At 36.3% G+C, this 16,425-nt stretch overlaps 1 protein-coding gene across 5 annotated transcripts; it reads right to left on the reverse strand.

Annotated features, from left to right (window-relative positions):
• Positions 1-2,088: 2,088 nt before the first annotated feature.
• Positions 2,089-16,068, reverse strand: LOC105277632 (voltage-dependent calcium channel subunit alpha-2/delta-3). 5 transcript variants are annotated; one of them, XM_011336130.3, is made up of 19 exons: positions 15,815-16,068; positions 14,778-14,970; positions 14,068-14,604; positions 13,325-13,732; positions 12,675-12,989; positions 12,230-12,286; positions 10,161-10,241; positions 9,575-9,649; positions 9,357-9,461; positions 9,082-9,153; positions 8,499-8,646; positions 8,233-8,299; positions 7,908-8,065; positions 7,401-7,527; positions 6,658-6,699; positions 4,496-4,761; positions 3,863-4,242; positions 3,280-3,537; positions 2,089-3,123 (listed from the first exon to the last, which is right to left on the reverse strand). In XM_011336130.3, exons 1-19 carry the CDS (start codon positions 15,895-15,897, stop codon positions 2,734-2,736), a joined length of 3,762 nt encoding a protein of 1,253 aa, XP_011334432.1. In that variant the 5' UTR covers positions 15,898-16,068; the 3' UTR covers positions 2,089-2,733. The 5 variants fall into 5 exon arrangements, with proteins under 5 accessions (XP_011334432.1, XP_011334433.1, XP_011334435.1 ...); XM_011336131.3 differs by having other exon boundaries at positions 8,233-8,284; positions 15,815-15,897; XM_011336133.3 differs by lacking the exon at positions 12,230-12,286 and having other exon boundaries at positions 15,815-15,897.
• Positions 16,069-16,425: the final 357 nt, after the last annotated feature.

Here is a 16,425-nt window from a genome sequence, read left to right on the forward strand (position 1 = left end):
TCTATCTATGCTTCATTTGTGGAAAAGGATTTTTTATTCCGCACGAGCAATAAAAAGAATTTTCGAAACTGCAATTACCATCGCTATAGTGAAAAAATAGTTCACTAGCAACTCCAGCTTCCCCTTAATGTGCGCATTTATTTTATATTATTTTATATTTTTAATTTATTCTTATAAATTCAAATATTATTAAAAATAAATAAGAAATTAATTTCGATTTTACGTTAAAAACAGTTAGAAAATTACAGAATCTCGCGCGAGTTATCCCGCAAGGGCCTCGCGGGAGTTGACTGGCGTGGACGTCGCTTCCGTTAAAATGTTAAATATTTTACGTCATCATAGAAATCTATATATGGACAAAATAATTTGTCACGACTGGAGGTGAATGGTGCGACGTTGGAGGAGTTGGAGGACAAGGGCGGTAATTCGCTGGAAACAGCTGGAGGAAGCTGCAGGAAACGTGAGTCGAAGTAAGTAAAGTCCGATTTTCTCTCGAAAAGTTGTCATTTTGATACGAAAAAACGTCTTTTCGTTTTACATAGGCAAGCCACCGTACATAGCAAATCGTAATAAACTCTATGTAATACAAACAACATCTTCCGTTTTCTCGGGAAACGGGGCTCGTCGGCCTTGCGACGAGGCCACCGTGTCCGAAAGTTGGATTTTAGCGATAATATAGAACGTCCGGTGATTTATTCGATAAACATACAACAAGATTTTGTATTTTTCTCGTTTTCCTTCTGACCTTTTTCCTTCTCTTGTCTTAACCGCGTGTCCAAAGGCACACACTTCTTTACACGTCTCGTATAATACAGTGATATACAAAATTAACGTCTCGTAATCTTCTATAAATGTCGAGCGGCGCGTCGTTTCTCCCCGCGTTCGTAATTGTACGAGGCGCGAGAGAGACATGAATGCATTTCGATAACATATATTTGTAAACGTGCGCCGTATTTGCGTTCGAGTATGCGACCCTGCTCCGACAGCTAGAAAAATCTAAACCTCGTCCCGTCGACGTGAAAGCTCGTTTTCGATGACGAGTCACAGTAGCATTTACACCGGCTAGATTAGATCCTAGAGCACGCGAAGCTCTATTATATATTCTGCTTGCTCCACTCGATTGTCCTACCTACGTACGTATCTTTTCGGTTTGCTCGTTGAAATCGAGAAAATCAAACCGAACTATACCTCCGATTCGAATGCAAAGCACTGAGAGAGGAATAGTGAAAGGAATCGATGAGAATCTATCCGATACGATAGTTTCCGAGAACGCTTAAGGGGATCCTGGAGTCGTCTGTATTACCGGCGGAATTGGTCGATCTTACTGTACTAATTACTCTTTAATGATTGTATAGAATGAAAAATCCTTCTCCACGATTAAAGTATACAAAGAAATATACCGAGCGAAACTCGACTTTATGTTAAAAACGACAAAAAAATTTACAGTTTTATTATCGGCTTATTGTGACGTCACCTCGTACATTAATGTTCTTAATATAAATGTTTTGCAGTTTGTGTGGCCAAAATTCGATAATCGCAAGGACGGAACAAAATGAAAGAATATGGGGAAGCTTTTAGAAATGAGTTTGGAAGCCTAGTGTAAAAGTAATTAGTGCAGAAAGATTCGTGATCATTTCGTGCCTACGTATGCCCGTGAAATCGTGGCTGAATAAAAAATTGTGATTTTTGTCCGTTTGGAAAGTTAAGTCCTGCTTTTCACATTACATTATTGTGTGTACTTTCATCATGGAAAAGGATTTTTCATTCTGTGAATTCAATAAAAGAAAATACAGGAAAATCGTCGATTCCGCCGGTAATTCAGACGCCGCGACGGAGTTCACTGGCCACTCCAGGATCCCCTTAATCGGAAGGATAGATGCCTATCAATTTTTCCCAATTCATCAATTCTTTACGACGCATCGGAGAGTGCAACTAGAAAAATTCTCCTTCCCCGCTTCCCTGCGTCGTGATAGAAGTGTGTGTTAGCGAACGATCCTAGAGCTAAGCGCATCTAATTCTGATCATCTATAATCTGATCTGATTTGATGTTCGATGACAATGGAGGAGAATTTTGTATCTTAGCACACATTTTGATATCAATTGCGTTCGCCGTTGTTTGATTGATCGCGTAGAAACTGGGCGTACCGGGCAGGATCGGATAGCACGCTAAATTCGTCTAGGGCAACTCGACTGCGTTCGCATGGAGGGTCCGCATTACAACCTGATCGCAGTAACGAGAGGTAGAGAGCACAGAATATCTCAGAACGTCCAAGATCAGGATTGTTATGATATTTGCGGAATTATTCAAGTAAATTAAAGCGAACTTGGCATTTAACATAAAAACATATGTTTTAATAAATTTAATAAAAAAAAGATTTTAAAAGGGGAAGAGAAATTATTTTATTATTATTATTTCTGTCCATTTGTCCACTGTTCTCTCATAGTTTCTTTTTCATCAATGAAACGATATTTGAAATTCTATTTTCTGTGATAGAAAGAGCAACAGACTCGATTGAAAGAAATTGCGGGATAATTTGATGAAAAATTATTCGAGCATTCGCACCATAACAATTCTGACGATTGGACGAGACGACCGGAAGTACAAATATCCGCGCAACCAGTTCGTCAGGCGAAGTTTTTCATAACGCGAAAGTCTATTTAGTTCGCGGTATATCGTGAGTTTAACTGTCGACTAGTTTGACACCGATTGTTGGCTACGGATTCAACACCATCTTAGCTGAGAAAGAAAACATTTCTTCCGGTTAGCGCGCATGTCATCAGCAACAGTGTCATCAGGAGGCGCAGATTTGATCTGACGCTTGTCGCCAAGCCGCATTGATCCTTGATCTTGCTCTCGCGCTCGTGCCAGCGTATGCAGGATTCTGGTCGTTTCCTTTTCAGGTCGGTAAGCGCTTTTTGGCAGACCAGCGTGTTGTTTTCGTACATCACTTCCTCGGGTGTGACGCTTAGCGACGGTGACACTGTGTTGCCGCAGGCAGTATTCACTACTAGCATTAGGAGGTTGCTGTAACTCACCGGTTGTACTACGTACGGTCGTATACAATTCTTGTCCGTTTCCACATCGTACGTGTCGAACGAGGCATTGCGTAGGTACAGGTATACCTATTGGGCGACAATATACATAAATATTGAAAAATACCGACAAAGTAAATAGACTTAATAAAAGACTTGAAGTAAAGTTTCAAAGTTATTTTGAGATAAATAGTTATAAGGGAGAAATAAATTTATTTGTATTATAATTTACGTATTCTTCCTTACCTCTTGATCACACACTTCTGGACGCGTACGCTTAATTACAACAAACTTATTCACATAGTTTTCGTCTCTTAAATCAATCGTTGGAAACTGTTTCTCCTCGCTTTCAGGATATTCTTCCTCATTTCTCGTGACCGATTCCTCATCTCTAACATAGCCATATGCTTCCGCATAATCGGATTCCATTACTCCCGTTTTTGCCCAGACCCAAGCAGCCTGAGCGATCAGCCAGGCTATTGATCTCTGTAGATTCTTCCATGGCTATAAAATAATAATTATTTTAGTAACTTTATAATGTATTGAATTTTAGTTGTAATTACCATTCAATTAAAATTGTTTCAACAATTTTAAATAACACGAAATAAATATTAGAAAGATTAATATAGGAAAGATATAATTTTATACATAAAGTTGATATCAATTTCTTATAATTAATTACTTAATTATAATTATAAGAAAAGATATTAAGACAATAAGATTGAATAATAATTAAATAATAAAATTAAAAAGATAAGTTTTCTTGGTTATCTGTTTAATCATTATTAACATAATAGGAAATTATGTTTTTAATAAATAAATTGCTTACCGTAAATAGTATACTGCCGGCATTTTTGCTAACCAACGCTTTCTTGGAACACACCGCCTGATAATCAAAGATCCTTATTCTTTCAAACACACCCTCTCTGACCAAACTGTTCATTATCGGGCCTCTCACTTCACCAAAGAATTTACCGGCGTCATCGTCATCCTCAGCCACGACCACATAGCCGTGATTATCGATTAAGTAACATGCCCAACCGTCGTCGCCACAGTGCTTGTAGCAACTGTCCTGTTTACTGCTGGATCCCGCTTGTTGCTTATTGCTAATATCGCAATTGAATGTTGTGTTCTGGAAAAGAGCTTGCAGGGCAGAATACTGGAATTGGTATCCAACCACTGCGACAGGCGCTTTTGCACGCTCGTTTTCTGCAAATTTTTTTTATAATTTAATAATAGTAGATCTTGTCTCTGTTGCTATATAATTTAAATTATAAATTGTATAACTTCAATATTCTTTTACAATAACACATGTTATGAACGCCTTGTTTATTAAATTATCTCTTAATATTTGGAAGATTGTAAAAGATGAAAAGCAAATAAATTTAAGAAAAATTCTAATTTATTAATTTTAATATTTCTTAATTGAGATTTTAAAAACAATTAAAAATGAAAAACTTACCAATAAATATGGCACGACTAGCAGTAACAAGAGTGGTATTGCCAGCACCGTTCTGGATTGGTACAGAGAAGACGAAGCTCTCTGGCAGTATGTAATATTGCTCAACTGCTCGTTTGTACCACACTTCGTCGATGGCTCGCGGGTACAATTTGCTAAAATGATCATCCATCGACGACACGTCCTCGTCCAGATCCTGCCACCTAGTTAGACCACTATGAGTGGCCATGAACGCCACAGTTACCCCGAAACGCTGTTGAAAATCTTTCCTACAAAAGAAAATGCCTTTGAGACAGTGAATCGAATAGCTTATGGCTCGAACTGGCATTTATTTATGCTTTTACATAGTATGATTTAAAATATACGCCTGCTTTACAATAACACGATATACAAGCTTCACAAAGTCATACGCAAGCACGTAAGCTCCTTTGCGCCATTTCTTGGATGATTAGCAGAATGTTAAAATATTATTGAAATATTGTCGCACTATGACTTTGCAATGATTGAACGCGAGAAAGCAAGTTACATCCCAATAAAAATAAAAAAAGATTTTATTATTATGTTATTAAATATTTCTTTCTATTATATACAGGGTGAGGCACCTAAAACAGGCCACCTGAATATCTCGGCTGTTATTGATGATAGAAAAAAATGTGTCAGACCAAACTTGCATGGTTTCGAGGGACACATAATTTGTTCTAAATAGTTTTTTATTAGGTGGACGCGTAGAGGTCATATGAAGGTCAACTTGGTTTTTTTAAATGGTATAATATTTTGTTTTACGTACCATCTAGTAGAGCGTTTGAAGATGCGCACATTGATCTACGGGTCAAAATCATTCAAGGTCACTGAAGGCTAAAATTTCTAAGTGCTAGAACTTTTTCATTTCTGAGTTTACAGTATTTTTAATAGCAGAAAACTCTAGGCAATATAAAAAATATAAATATCAACAACTCAGAACTTCTCGGAAAAGAAAAAATTTCTAAGGGCTAGAACTTTTTCATTTCTGAATTTATGGTATTTGCAATAGCAGAGAACTCTAGGCAATATAAAAAATAATGATAACAACAACTCGGAACTTCGCGGAAAAAGAAAAAATTTCTAAGGGCTAGAATTTTTTCATTTCTGAGTTTACAGTATTTTTGATAGCAGAAAACTCTAGGCAATATAAAGTAAAGTATTTTCCCTTGCAGTTGGCCTTCAGTGACCTTGAATGATTTTGACCCGTAGATCAATGTGCGCATCTTCAAATGCTCTACTAGATGGTATGTAAAAAACATATCATGCCATTTAAAAAAACGAAGTTGACCTTCATATGACCTCTACGCGTCCACCTAATAAAAAACTATTTAGAACAAATTATGTGTCCCTCGAAACCATGCAAGTTTGGTCTGACACATTTTTTTCTATCACCAATAACAGCCGAGATATTCAGGTGGCCTGTTTTAGGTGCCTCACCCTGTATAAATATCTTTCTATTATATATATTTCTTTCTACGTTTTAATCGAAATATTGTATTGTTAAGTTATAGTTTTAAAGGCTTTTATAATTAGAAAAAAGTTATATATTTTTTTGCGGAATGACGCAAACGAGCGAACAGATATCTTCAAAAGATACTATTGCGACAATATAAATTAATTGCATATTGGGGCAATCCTCTTGTTTTCAAATATCACTCGCAAAGTGTTCTTCCTCGTCAAGCTTCTGTTTCTGAAAAATGACATTCATCCTACGGCGAGTTGCAGGCTGATTTGCGCTGACCTCAAAGTGTCGAAAAATAAGAAGAATGAAAAAATAAAAAAAGGCAAAAAAGAGAAAAAAGCCAAAATTATATATCGATGAAAAAACAGATACTCAAAACATATCTTACAAATAATATAATAAATCAATCCAAGAAAATCAACTGAAATTGCGATAAATTTTAGCAATTTTTATATAAAATCCAACATGGTATTTTTATATTTCAACGCAAGCGTAAAAAAATACAACATAATTCTCTAATAAAAACCGTAGAGTAAAACAAAATAAAAGAAAGCGAACGGATCCTATATATAGAGAAAAAAAAAGAGAAAGCCAATGAGCCGGCCTTTACATACGATACGATACGGGTCGAGAATTAATTTATTATTTTCTAAGAATGTAAGTTGCGTTGTGATGGCGTTACCTGTTCATCTGATTCATCAGCTTTTCTAAAGGTGCATAGCGTCTGCATGGCGTCAAAGTGGTAAGTACATTAGTCAAAAGGAATAGGTGCATTTTTATCCTCATAAAATAAGAAATAAGAAAAAAGAGAGAGAAGGAGAAAGAGGAAAACTGTGCACTGTGCAAAATAGAAACCAAGTAAAATATGAGAGAGTACTTGTGTATAAAAGTGAACACGTGTAGATTTTAATTTTGATAAGAAAACGTGCGCGCCCGCGAGTAGAGAAAGAGTGATGTCTCTATTCTAAACGTGTCAAGCAACTATACTAGTCGTCTGATTTCTTTTTTATTTCTATGAAAATTGTTAATTCTTGATGAATGATTTGATCGTATGATATGTATGATATGTGATCTATATCATATTCTTCGATATTCAATTCACAATTTGCGATAGACTAGAAATTTAATGCATAAATTTTTCTTACCGTATTGATTGATAACTCACATTTTTTGACGAATATATAACATCTCTAATTGACAAATTAACGTAGCAATATATTAAAATTTTAAATTAATGTTAATATAAAATCAATATAAAATATCGTAAAACGCGAGAGGTTCAATGAAAAAGTCAATCGATTAATCGCGCTCGCTTATGCGAATAATAACAGGGAAAGGAAAATTCGTTCACTATTTTCTCCGAGTAGCCTGGCCATGCTATGTAGAGCGTTCTTACGCTATATAACAAATCGAAATTATGCTCACCCTGTGTCATTGAGGGTGGCGCTGAGATTTGCAAACCATTCGGTTACCTTAGCGTCGAACACTAGACCCTGTAGCAGATTTCTGTCGCAGTAATATGAGTTCGACTTATCGACTTTCGAAGGATTAGCTGTCAAAAAAGAACGTAAATAACTTTAGATGTAATTATGGTGAAATTTACAGCATTTGCGGTGTAGGTAATAATCTGATCTTCTTCCTGATAACTGAAACTGAACTGAACCGTTTACGAGACATTGAAACCAAAATGACAAGAAACGCGATTGTTATCGGGAAGGCAAATGCAATGGCAAATACAAATAATCTTATCTCGACAATTTTGTGCATCGCCAAAATAATTAATAAACACTAATTTTAATATTAATTCTGAGAGAAAAAAGTGTTCTTGTATTAAATGTTCCTTGTGTTTAAAAAATGCAGTAATAATGAATATAGTAAGTGTATTGCACAAATACACGTACACGCATAGTAATGTAAGAAGTCATAACTTACAATGAGAGCTGTGACTGGAACTCGCAGCAGAGTACTCCGGCGGGGGGGATCGCTGCTTCAAGTCGATCCACTTCCAGCCTGGCTGACGGGTACGCTCCAGAAAGTGCAGGAGCTGCGACTCCGAGGAGTTGAATTTGTGTTCACTCTCGTAGTGGTATCTAAAATTTGCATTAACATCAGGAAACCGTAGGCCTATTCTTTTCAACTATGCACTTCCTTCTTGCATAATTTTTCTTCTTCAAATACTTTTGTCAAATATGTATTTATCTCACCTTAAGCAGAATTGAGAAGAATAGACTTCGTAAAATATTTTAAATTTACTTACTTGCAGTACAGCCAATAGGGATGCACCCGCCAGTTACTACCCGCGAAGTAATCTATCACGTTTTTCCCTACGACAGTCCAATTCGTTCAAATTTGACATAAGTGATTAAGTAATTTATCAGCGGCGAAAGCCTCGATAACGAAATGCAGTCCATAACGGAATGTTAATATTTTATGACATTGCATTTAAATCCATCACACAAAATGTAAAAACGTTCGTTAATAGAAGCTTTCGTCGCTGTAATTTCATAAAATTAAGATACGTACCTTTAACGTGAGAACGATGTATCTCCTCGGTAGCGTGTACGCGGTAGCTTCCAGTGTGATCGTGCTCGGGTATGCTGACCACTACGGTGAACGGTGTGTCTGCGATCCCCGTGTAAAAGTATTTCCTCTTTATTCTGCCGACGCGTTTCTAAACCGAGAAACAATACGATAAATATATTAATCGATATAATTAATCGAAATAACACAAATCAACTATTTTTAAATAGGAATTTTATTACAAAATTCTTATTTCTTTTGAGAAAAATATAAAAAAAATCTACATAAAAATGTGACATGCCACGAAAATACTCTGTGTCTTTGAATTAAATTTGAAAAAATTCTTCTAAACGAAGAAATAAGAAGATATAATAAAGAAATAATAAATCTCAAAAATATCGGATTATCAACCCACATATATATATCTCATTTGTTTACTAAAATCTTTTTTCTGAAAACAATAAAAGCATTAGCATTTCTTAATTAATTATTCTAATTACTTAATTAATTGAACTGATAGTTGATATCATCGAATATGTAGCGTTAACTACAATATACGATTATATTTAATACTCTATATATTTACCATGTCATCGTAATGATACTTTGTGTGGAGCGTCACGCTACCATTTGTTTGATTCACCACGTCGTTGCGAAGCTGTGGGAAACGCACAGTCATGTATAATCATTTATTAACTGCCGGCATACGTGTACGTATCTAACACTTAACATCATTCATATTTTGAGCAAACGAAACGTTTGCTCTAGAAGAACATGGTAACATTTACTATAAATGATATTCTTTATTTGCTAGAAATCTAACAAACTTATAAGAATTTTAGTGACTTTTTATTCATTTACCATAATAATTCCTTCATCGAATTCTCTAGGGCCTCTATCATTATCCATTAATTCGACCTCTGCCATGTCGACACTATTATACGCCGGCTTTAAGATGCCTTGGAACTATCATGTATGATACGTATTAATTTAATAAGATTGTTAGTAAAAAATATATGTATAAAAGAAACATTAATATTTTATATTATATAATAATTAGATTAATATAGTTAGATTACCACTGGCCGAAGATCAGGATGAATTAGGATGAAACCGTTATTGGTTACAATAAAAGCGTAGCCGTTGACGCCGAGCTGTTCTCCCACGCAATGAAAGAAGAAAAAACAAATTGTATCATCGCGATTTATATTCGTCACGTCATCAATTGATGCAATGTCAGCTTCGTAAAAGCTATGATGGATATTAATAGTCTTTTCGTGTAATTCTTCTTAATATAGCCGTCATATTTAATGACCAAAGAAGCATTTGGCCACATTTGATCTAAGCATTTGAAAATTTGAAAATATTTTATTTATTATTTCAGTATTAAATTATTATGTAATCGCTTGACTGTAATCTACACCAATATCAAGTATAATAGAATGCAATTAATTTTAATTAATTAATTTTAATATATCTTCGAATTATAAGTGTTAACTTTACAGATCGTTATATATCAAACTTTAAACATTTTAATACACGCATTTCTAAAGTTGTTTAAATTACTATTTTTATAAATTGTAACGAAATAATTAAGAGTGCTGATGACAAGATACGAATTTTCTCGTTTGTAAAATATTAAGTAAAATAAAGTATGTTACTCACCATGTGTGGAATCATCAATTTCTGAATCTCTTCGATCGGTACGTCCGTGCCGGCAACACCGAGGAGATTGGCGATCATCGTCTGCGCAGACAATTATTAATACATTTATTGGGAAATCTGTCTCGTTGTGCGATGCCGCTATCATATCATGACAATGTTGTTATGTCGAAATAAATTACGAATCATCATCATCCCAAGTCGCATAACCAGAAGCGTATCTACCTTCTCCAACAACGTTCTATCACAATGAGTTCGTCTACAGAGAAACACGCTTTAGTATATCAAGAAATCATATGTGTGAAAAATGATCACCCCCTCGCGTGTATATAACGATGATCATGGCCTTGAAATAATTTTTAATTGATGGCACGATGTATGTCATGATATACTCGCGCAATACCTTCGAAAAACATGAATATTAAACAAAAGAATGATTGTCTGAGTTATTAATGAGAGATAATTAGTTGTGTATTATTTTGTCAAATATTTCTAGATATAAAGTATTTAGTAAAATACTTTAGTATCTGCCAATAAATGCTGCAAAACAAAAGTAATTAAAAACTGTCAATATCAAGATTGCAAAATGTCTTTAAATATTAAATATTAAAAAATCACATTAAGGAATCACAGTAAGGAGATATTTTCATTTTGGAAATGTTTAACTGTAAATTTGCGCGCGAGAGGGACGAGTAAGAAAAAAGGTGTGAGTCTTTTGCGGTTGAACGCAATAACTAGCCCAACTACTGTCTTAATGTGTGTATGTAAGTGTATGTGTGTAATAATACACATAATGAAAACTATAATAATAAAACAGCAAATTCTCTCTCTATAATTAATTAACAACATCGGACGCAGGCTACCCTAAGTGTTAGTTCAAGTAACAATTAGCTCTGTCCTTTCAAAGTGACGATCTCTCTCTCTCTTTCTTTTTTTATCTGAAAAAATAATATAAAACATAAATGTGATATGCGCGTACACGTGATACGTGTGTGTTTGTTTGTTATCACGGAAATAATGTATATACTGATATAATAATACCAATTGTATTACATATGAAACCTGATTTCCATTTGTGGTTAAAGACATGCACGAGATAAATTAAGATAATCTCCTAAAAGAGATCGTCGCTTGAATTAGATCTACAAATGTCTGTGACTAACGAAATCTAGCACTCAATAAACTGTCAAATTTATATTCGTATACGTGCGTGCCTGCTGTTACTCATGATGAAAGGAGCAAGTGTCTGGAAGAAGCAATCGTCATTGTATGAAATAAGTTACGTTATCTTTTCATACTACGGTTTCATGTAAATTTGCATAAATTCATTTTTCTCTGAAATCGTCTATAAAGAGAAATAAATAATACTGAATTAATTAAAATAAATTTTAATTTAACTCGATTTAAGTTTTCTGGAGGAAATCCATTTGCTTGCTCCTTCAATTAGTATCTCTTTCTCGTAATATAGATATATAGTTATAGTCACTGCAGAACGATCTCTACGAGTCACAATCTTTACTGGATATTTTTCGCCGTACGCAATCCAACAGGCGGGCAGGACTTTGCCTTTTTCTACTCGTCTCGACAGGACACAGGGTAGACTAACGTACCTAAACCTAGCTAATGACTTGAAATAATCCCAGTAACTAATGTTAGAGATAAACATAAGAGATACCAGAGAGTTGAATATGGACCTAAAATAAATCTACGCGCGCCTACGACCTTGTTCCAGCAATTCCAGCATTGCAACTTATATTTTTCATGTAGTTAATATTGATGTTAATATTGGAAAGTTTCTTTTCTTGTCACATTAAAAATAGATAAATTTTGAATAATCAATGTAACTCAAATATCAACACTGTTAAAGTGTCTAATGTTTCAGAATAAAAGTATCCTTCAAAATTCAATCAATTTAATGTGAACAAATTAAAATCAATCAAACGAAAATTATAGGGTTGAGATGATAAGATTATAGATCGTGGGTCGCGCGAAAACAAAAGGTAAAGGTACAGGATGTGCTATATGCATTATGGAACAATGTTGCTTGAGTTTTTTTTGTCTTAGCTGCCAACCTCTCTTGTCTCTGTCACCCAGTATGCTTCGTTCACCAGCACCTGCCTTGTGATGTTCTGTGGACAAAGAGGAACTTAAAACCGAAGCAAGTGCAAGGTGGACATATGCCTTAGGGAAATGCGATTCGCGAGGGACTTTTATCTCGTTTGCCATTTTTCGGATATTCGTGAAGGGGATTACTTGCGAACGCACTCGAAGTTTCCAAGTACTCCGTAAAAATGTCACGGGAAAAGTGATATGCATGAATGTGTGATCCACGCAAATGATAGGTAAAGAAAGAAAATGCGAGTGATATTTGATAATGATCGCTGATTGTTCCAACGTAAGAGAAACGATTCAAGTTTAAATTAGGCCGTCCTTTATTGACATGGACGTACGATTATCATCCTTCTGCCAGCCAATTCCGGTGCTGCTCTTGAAATAACAAGTGGATGAGAATCTTACCGCATTTTCGCGTCGATCAAACACCGGCATGCTGACCGAAGTCATCAGCTTGTACTCCCGCAGGTCGCCGTTCTCTTCGTGCCGATATTTCTGTTTCTTCACGTATCGTTGATCCTGCTCCTGCATGTTCAGGTACTTCCGATTTCTGTTATACTCCTTAAAACGATCCTTTTGTTCATCGTTCTCACGTCGTTCCCACTTCCAGTCCGTCATTTTTGGATCCGTCACATCGGCATAAATCGGCGTCCAGATAGTCGGATGATCCGTGCGACCAAGCACCAAGGGTCTTGCCATCACCGGCACGTACTTCAATACCTGATTTAATATCAAATTCAATACGTTCGGTAACTAGATACATATGGATTTCATTACGGTAACGGAACAAAATTAATTATTCGATCCGCTTGAGTATTTTTCAAAGGATTTTAGACCATTCTAATATTTTATTCTCAAATTTCTGTGATTTGCAGATCTGAAAATATTATTTTTGATAAATGAAATTGTTGATATTGTCTGATATTGTTTCTTCCCATTTATTTCTTGACAAATCTAAATAATTTAAAAATAAATATATAGATATATATGTTCTTTGACGAGCATAATTTGAACTGATTGAGTTCGTCAAATTTTAAAACAATCTCTTTGACTACCTTTTCTCTCACTTCTGCTGGAGTGCAGAGATGCACATAATAGCCTCTATTCGCGCAAGCCATCCACTGCACTTCTCGTACGTCTGCGACTTCTCGGCCGATCAGGTAAGTAAATATCCTGACTGGCATGTCAGCCTTCAGCGGATCATCCGGATTGTTCTTCCAGTTGTACGCCTCGAAGATCTCCTTGTAGTTATACGGCACTCCGTCGGTGATCAACATAATCGCTTGATTGCATCTGGCACCTTCCCGTTCATTGCGAAACGATTCAAGCAACTCGAATGCAGTCGTCAAAGCTAAGGAAAAGTTGGCGATTCCTTCCGTTTTGAGATTCCAGATGGCCCGTTTTAATTCCCGCACGTTCGCCAGATTTGCTTGGACCAAGGTATCGTTAAAGCACGGTACTACCTACAAATTTTACGAATAAATTAATAATTTTAATAATTTAATCAATAATAATATTTGATAAGATTATTCACGAATTGTTTACAAATTATTTATTTATGGCAAACACGATATCTATAGATAAAAAATATATTTAAGTACTTCAAATCTACAGATATTTTATATTAAAATAAAATTTTCCAAATGTTTTTATACTTACATAAAATTTTATAATAAATTTATATATAATAAGAGTTTTTATATATTTTATATATTTATTTTTAATCAGATTTGATTTTTCGATTAAAATGATCGAGCATTTATATTCGTTCCTTATATCTGTTCTCGATAAGACTTACCCCAATGGTTCCGTTGGAGAAGGTCATAATGTTGACAAAATCGTTATTACCAAGAGTGTCGAGGATGTTGTTCATTACGTGTCTGGCAATCTCGCGTCGTATACCGGTCATACTGCCGGAGGTGTCCATCAGGATCAGGACATCCTTGGGACTGGTGGCCGCCTCGATGTACCAGCTTCTCGTTCTGCAGTCGAATAGGTCCACTGGCTGCATGATCCAGTTGATGGCAGGATATTGACGCATGAAGCCAGTTGCACTTCCAAAGTACTGCCAGGACAGTGACGGGTCTTGCTCGTAATTGTTGATAAAGGTACGATCGAGTGCCTCGGACCATTTGATCGCTCGAATTACGGGTGATGCGCCTTCGAATACGTTCGTGGGCACGTGCACCGCCGACATGTTGAGATTCACTTGACCGCCAAAATGAGAACTGTACTCGGTTTCGAACGTGTTTTTCACGTTGCTAAAGCTGTAGCTCTTCGGGGGATCCTCGTCGGGTGATGACTCCGCCGACGTTTCAGCCACATCCATTATCCTCTGTGAGCAAAAAGTGATGTATGTACATCGAGTCTAACGGTTGAATGTTCTCGTAATTATAATGATTAGGACGAGATGATTGATGACGAAGGAAAACTTTTGTTTGCTACGGCTTGGATTACCGAACAGTTTGTATTTTCACAAATTCAGCTGGTAGAATGAGAGGATTGTACCTTGATAGCCGAGATCTTGGACTCCATCATGCCCTTGATGTCATTAGCGATCTCTTGAACTAGAGCGCTTCCGTCACGTGGAGTAACTGTTACCTCTGATGATTTATAACTTGATTTAAACCTTTCCACCCTCGTCACGAATTGGCCTAAATTCGAGAGCTCGTAGCCCAACTTGTTCGCCCATATTTTCACTCTGTCAAAACAGCAAAGTAGTAATAACAGCTATTATTGTTTCTATGGAAATCTAAATGTGTGTTACTTCTCTGTTATTTTATTTATAATTAAATCATTCATACTTATTGTTATTATTTCTTATCAATAGTATAATAGTGTAATACTTATTGCATGTATCTAAAAACATTTTTAACTGGAAGTTAAATATATATATATATATATATATATATATAAATAATACATGTATTCATTATTTTATCATACTTTCTATAATTTGTTTATATTTATGGAAATAATGCAATCATCTAAAGATAATAATGCCTATAATTATTTGTAAGAGCTACAATAAACGAAATTAAAACAGTTTACACAATAAACAATAACATTGTGCGAATAGTAATCTACGTGAGAGTCTAACGATAATCTTGTTCACGAAAGAAATTTCTTCGTGACAAATGGCGAACGAGTCGTGACTCTTTCCCATGAACAGATCTCAGGAAAGTTCCAGCTTTTCTCTAAAAACGATATTCTATCGAGTTGGAGATACACCGGTGTTAATCAGATTAAAACTTAGTAATAACGCGATTGTACTCTTTGCCGCTAGTAATTAAACAATGTAATCAATCATTAAAATTCTCCTTTATTCCCGAATATTAGTATTTACGGTGCACACGTTCGCTGCGACGATTTGATCGAGAGACACAATCCTTCACGGTTGACCCAAATATCATTCATCGCCTCATTACCGCGAATGAGTAATCAGATTTTTTTTCTCTTCCGACTTGCGTTCTCATTAGCAAGCGCGAAGCTGTCGGAATCGAAACGGGCGTGAATGATGAGGCCACGAGGTCCGCGGTACGTACGTTTTGGAGGAGATGCTGTCGCTACGGAGGGGTGCTTCGATCAGGATCAGCACGACGACGACGGATATGAAGCAGGGCCTCATCACTTTTTCCTGACCACTTTCCGGCCACTTCGCTCCGTTTCTTTGGGAAGTTGTTCGCGCGAGGACACGGTAAGCGAGACTCGCGTCTCTCACATCAAGGATGCTCGCCCTCAACAATCGCCGTCGCCGTCACCGCCGCCGTTGTCGTCGTCGTCGTCGTTACCGTCGTATACAGTGCGCACCTCACTAACTTCGTGGCGACTCACTCGCGGGGGCTTACGCGCGCTCTCGAGCTTATCGATTTTCCGACCAAGCTTGCGCAGGGGGAACACGAGCTAAACGACGCGCGACCACACCGACGGTCCGGTTGGATTGATAGGATTGTTTGTCTTTCGACACACGTCGCTTGATGGTCGAGGGAAAAAAAAGGCAATTGTCGCGGTTGCGTTGCTCAGAAGACAACGCTTACCACTATGATGCGTTAAATTAGTTCTCGTTGTCTCGAACGACACGTTGATGAGATCCTTAAAAACAGATCTTGGCGTATTCCGATGTGTATCGTTTCGGTCATGAGGCTTCTTTTTTCTA

The sequence above is a fragment of the Ooceraea biroi genome, chromosome 7, assembly GCF_003672135.1.
Source record: "Ooceraea biroi isolate clonal line C1 chromosome 7, Obir_v5.4, whole genome shotgun sequence".
Classification (NCBI taxonomy): Eukaryota; Metazoa; Arthropoda; class Insecta; order Hymenoptera; family Formicidae; genus Ooceraea; species Ooceraea biroi.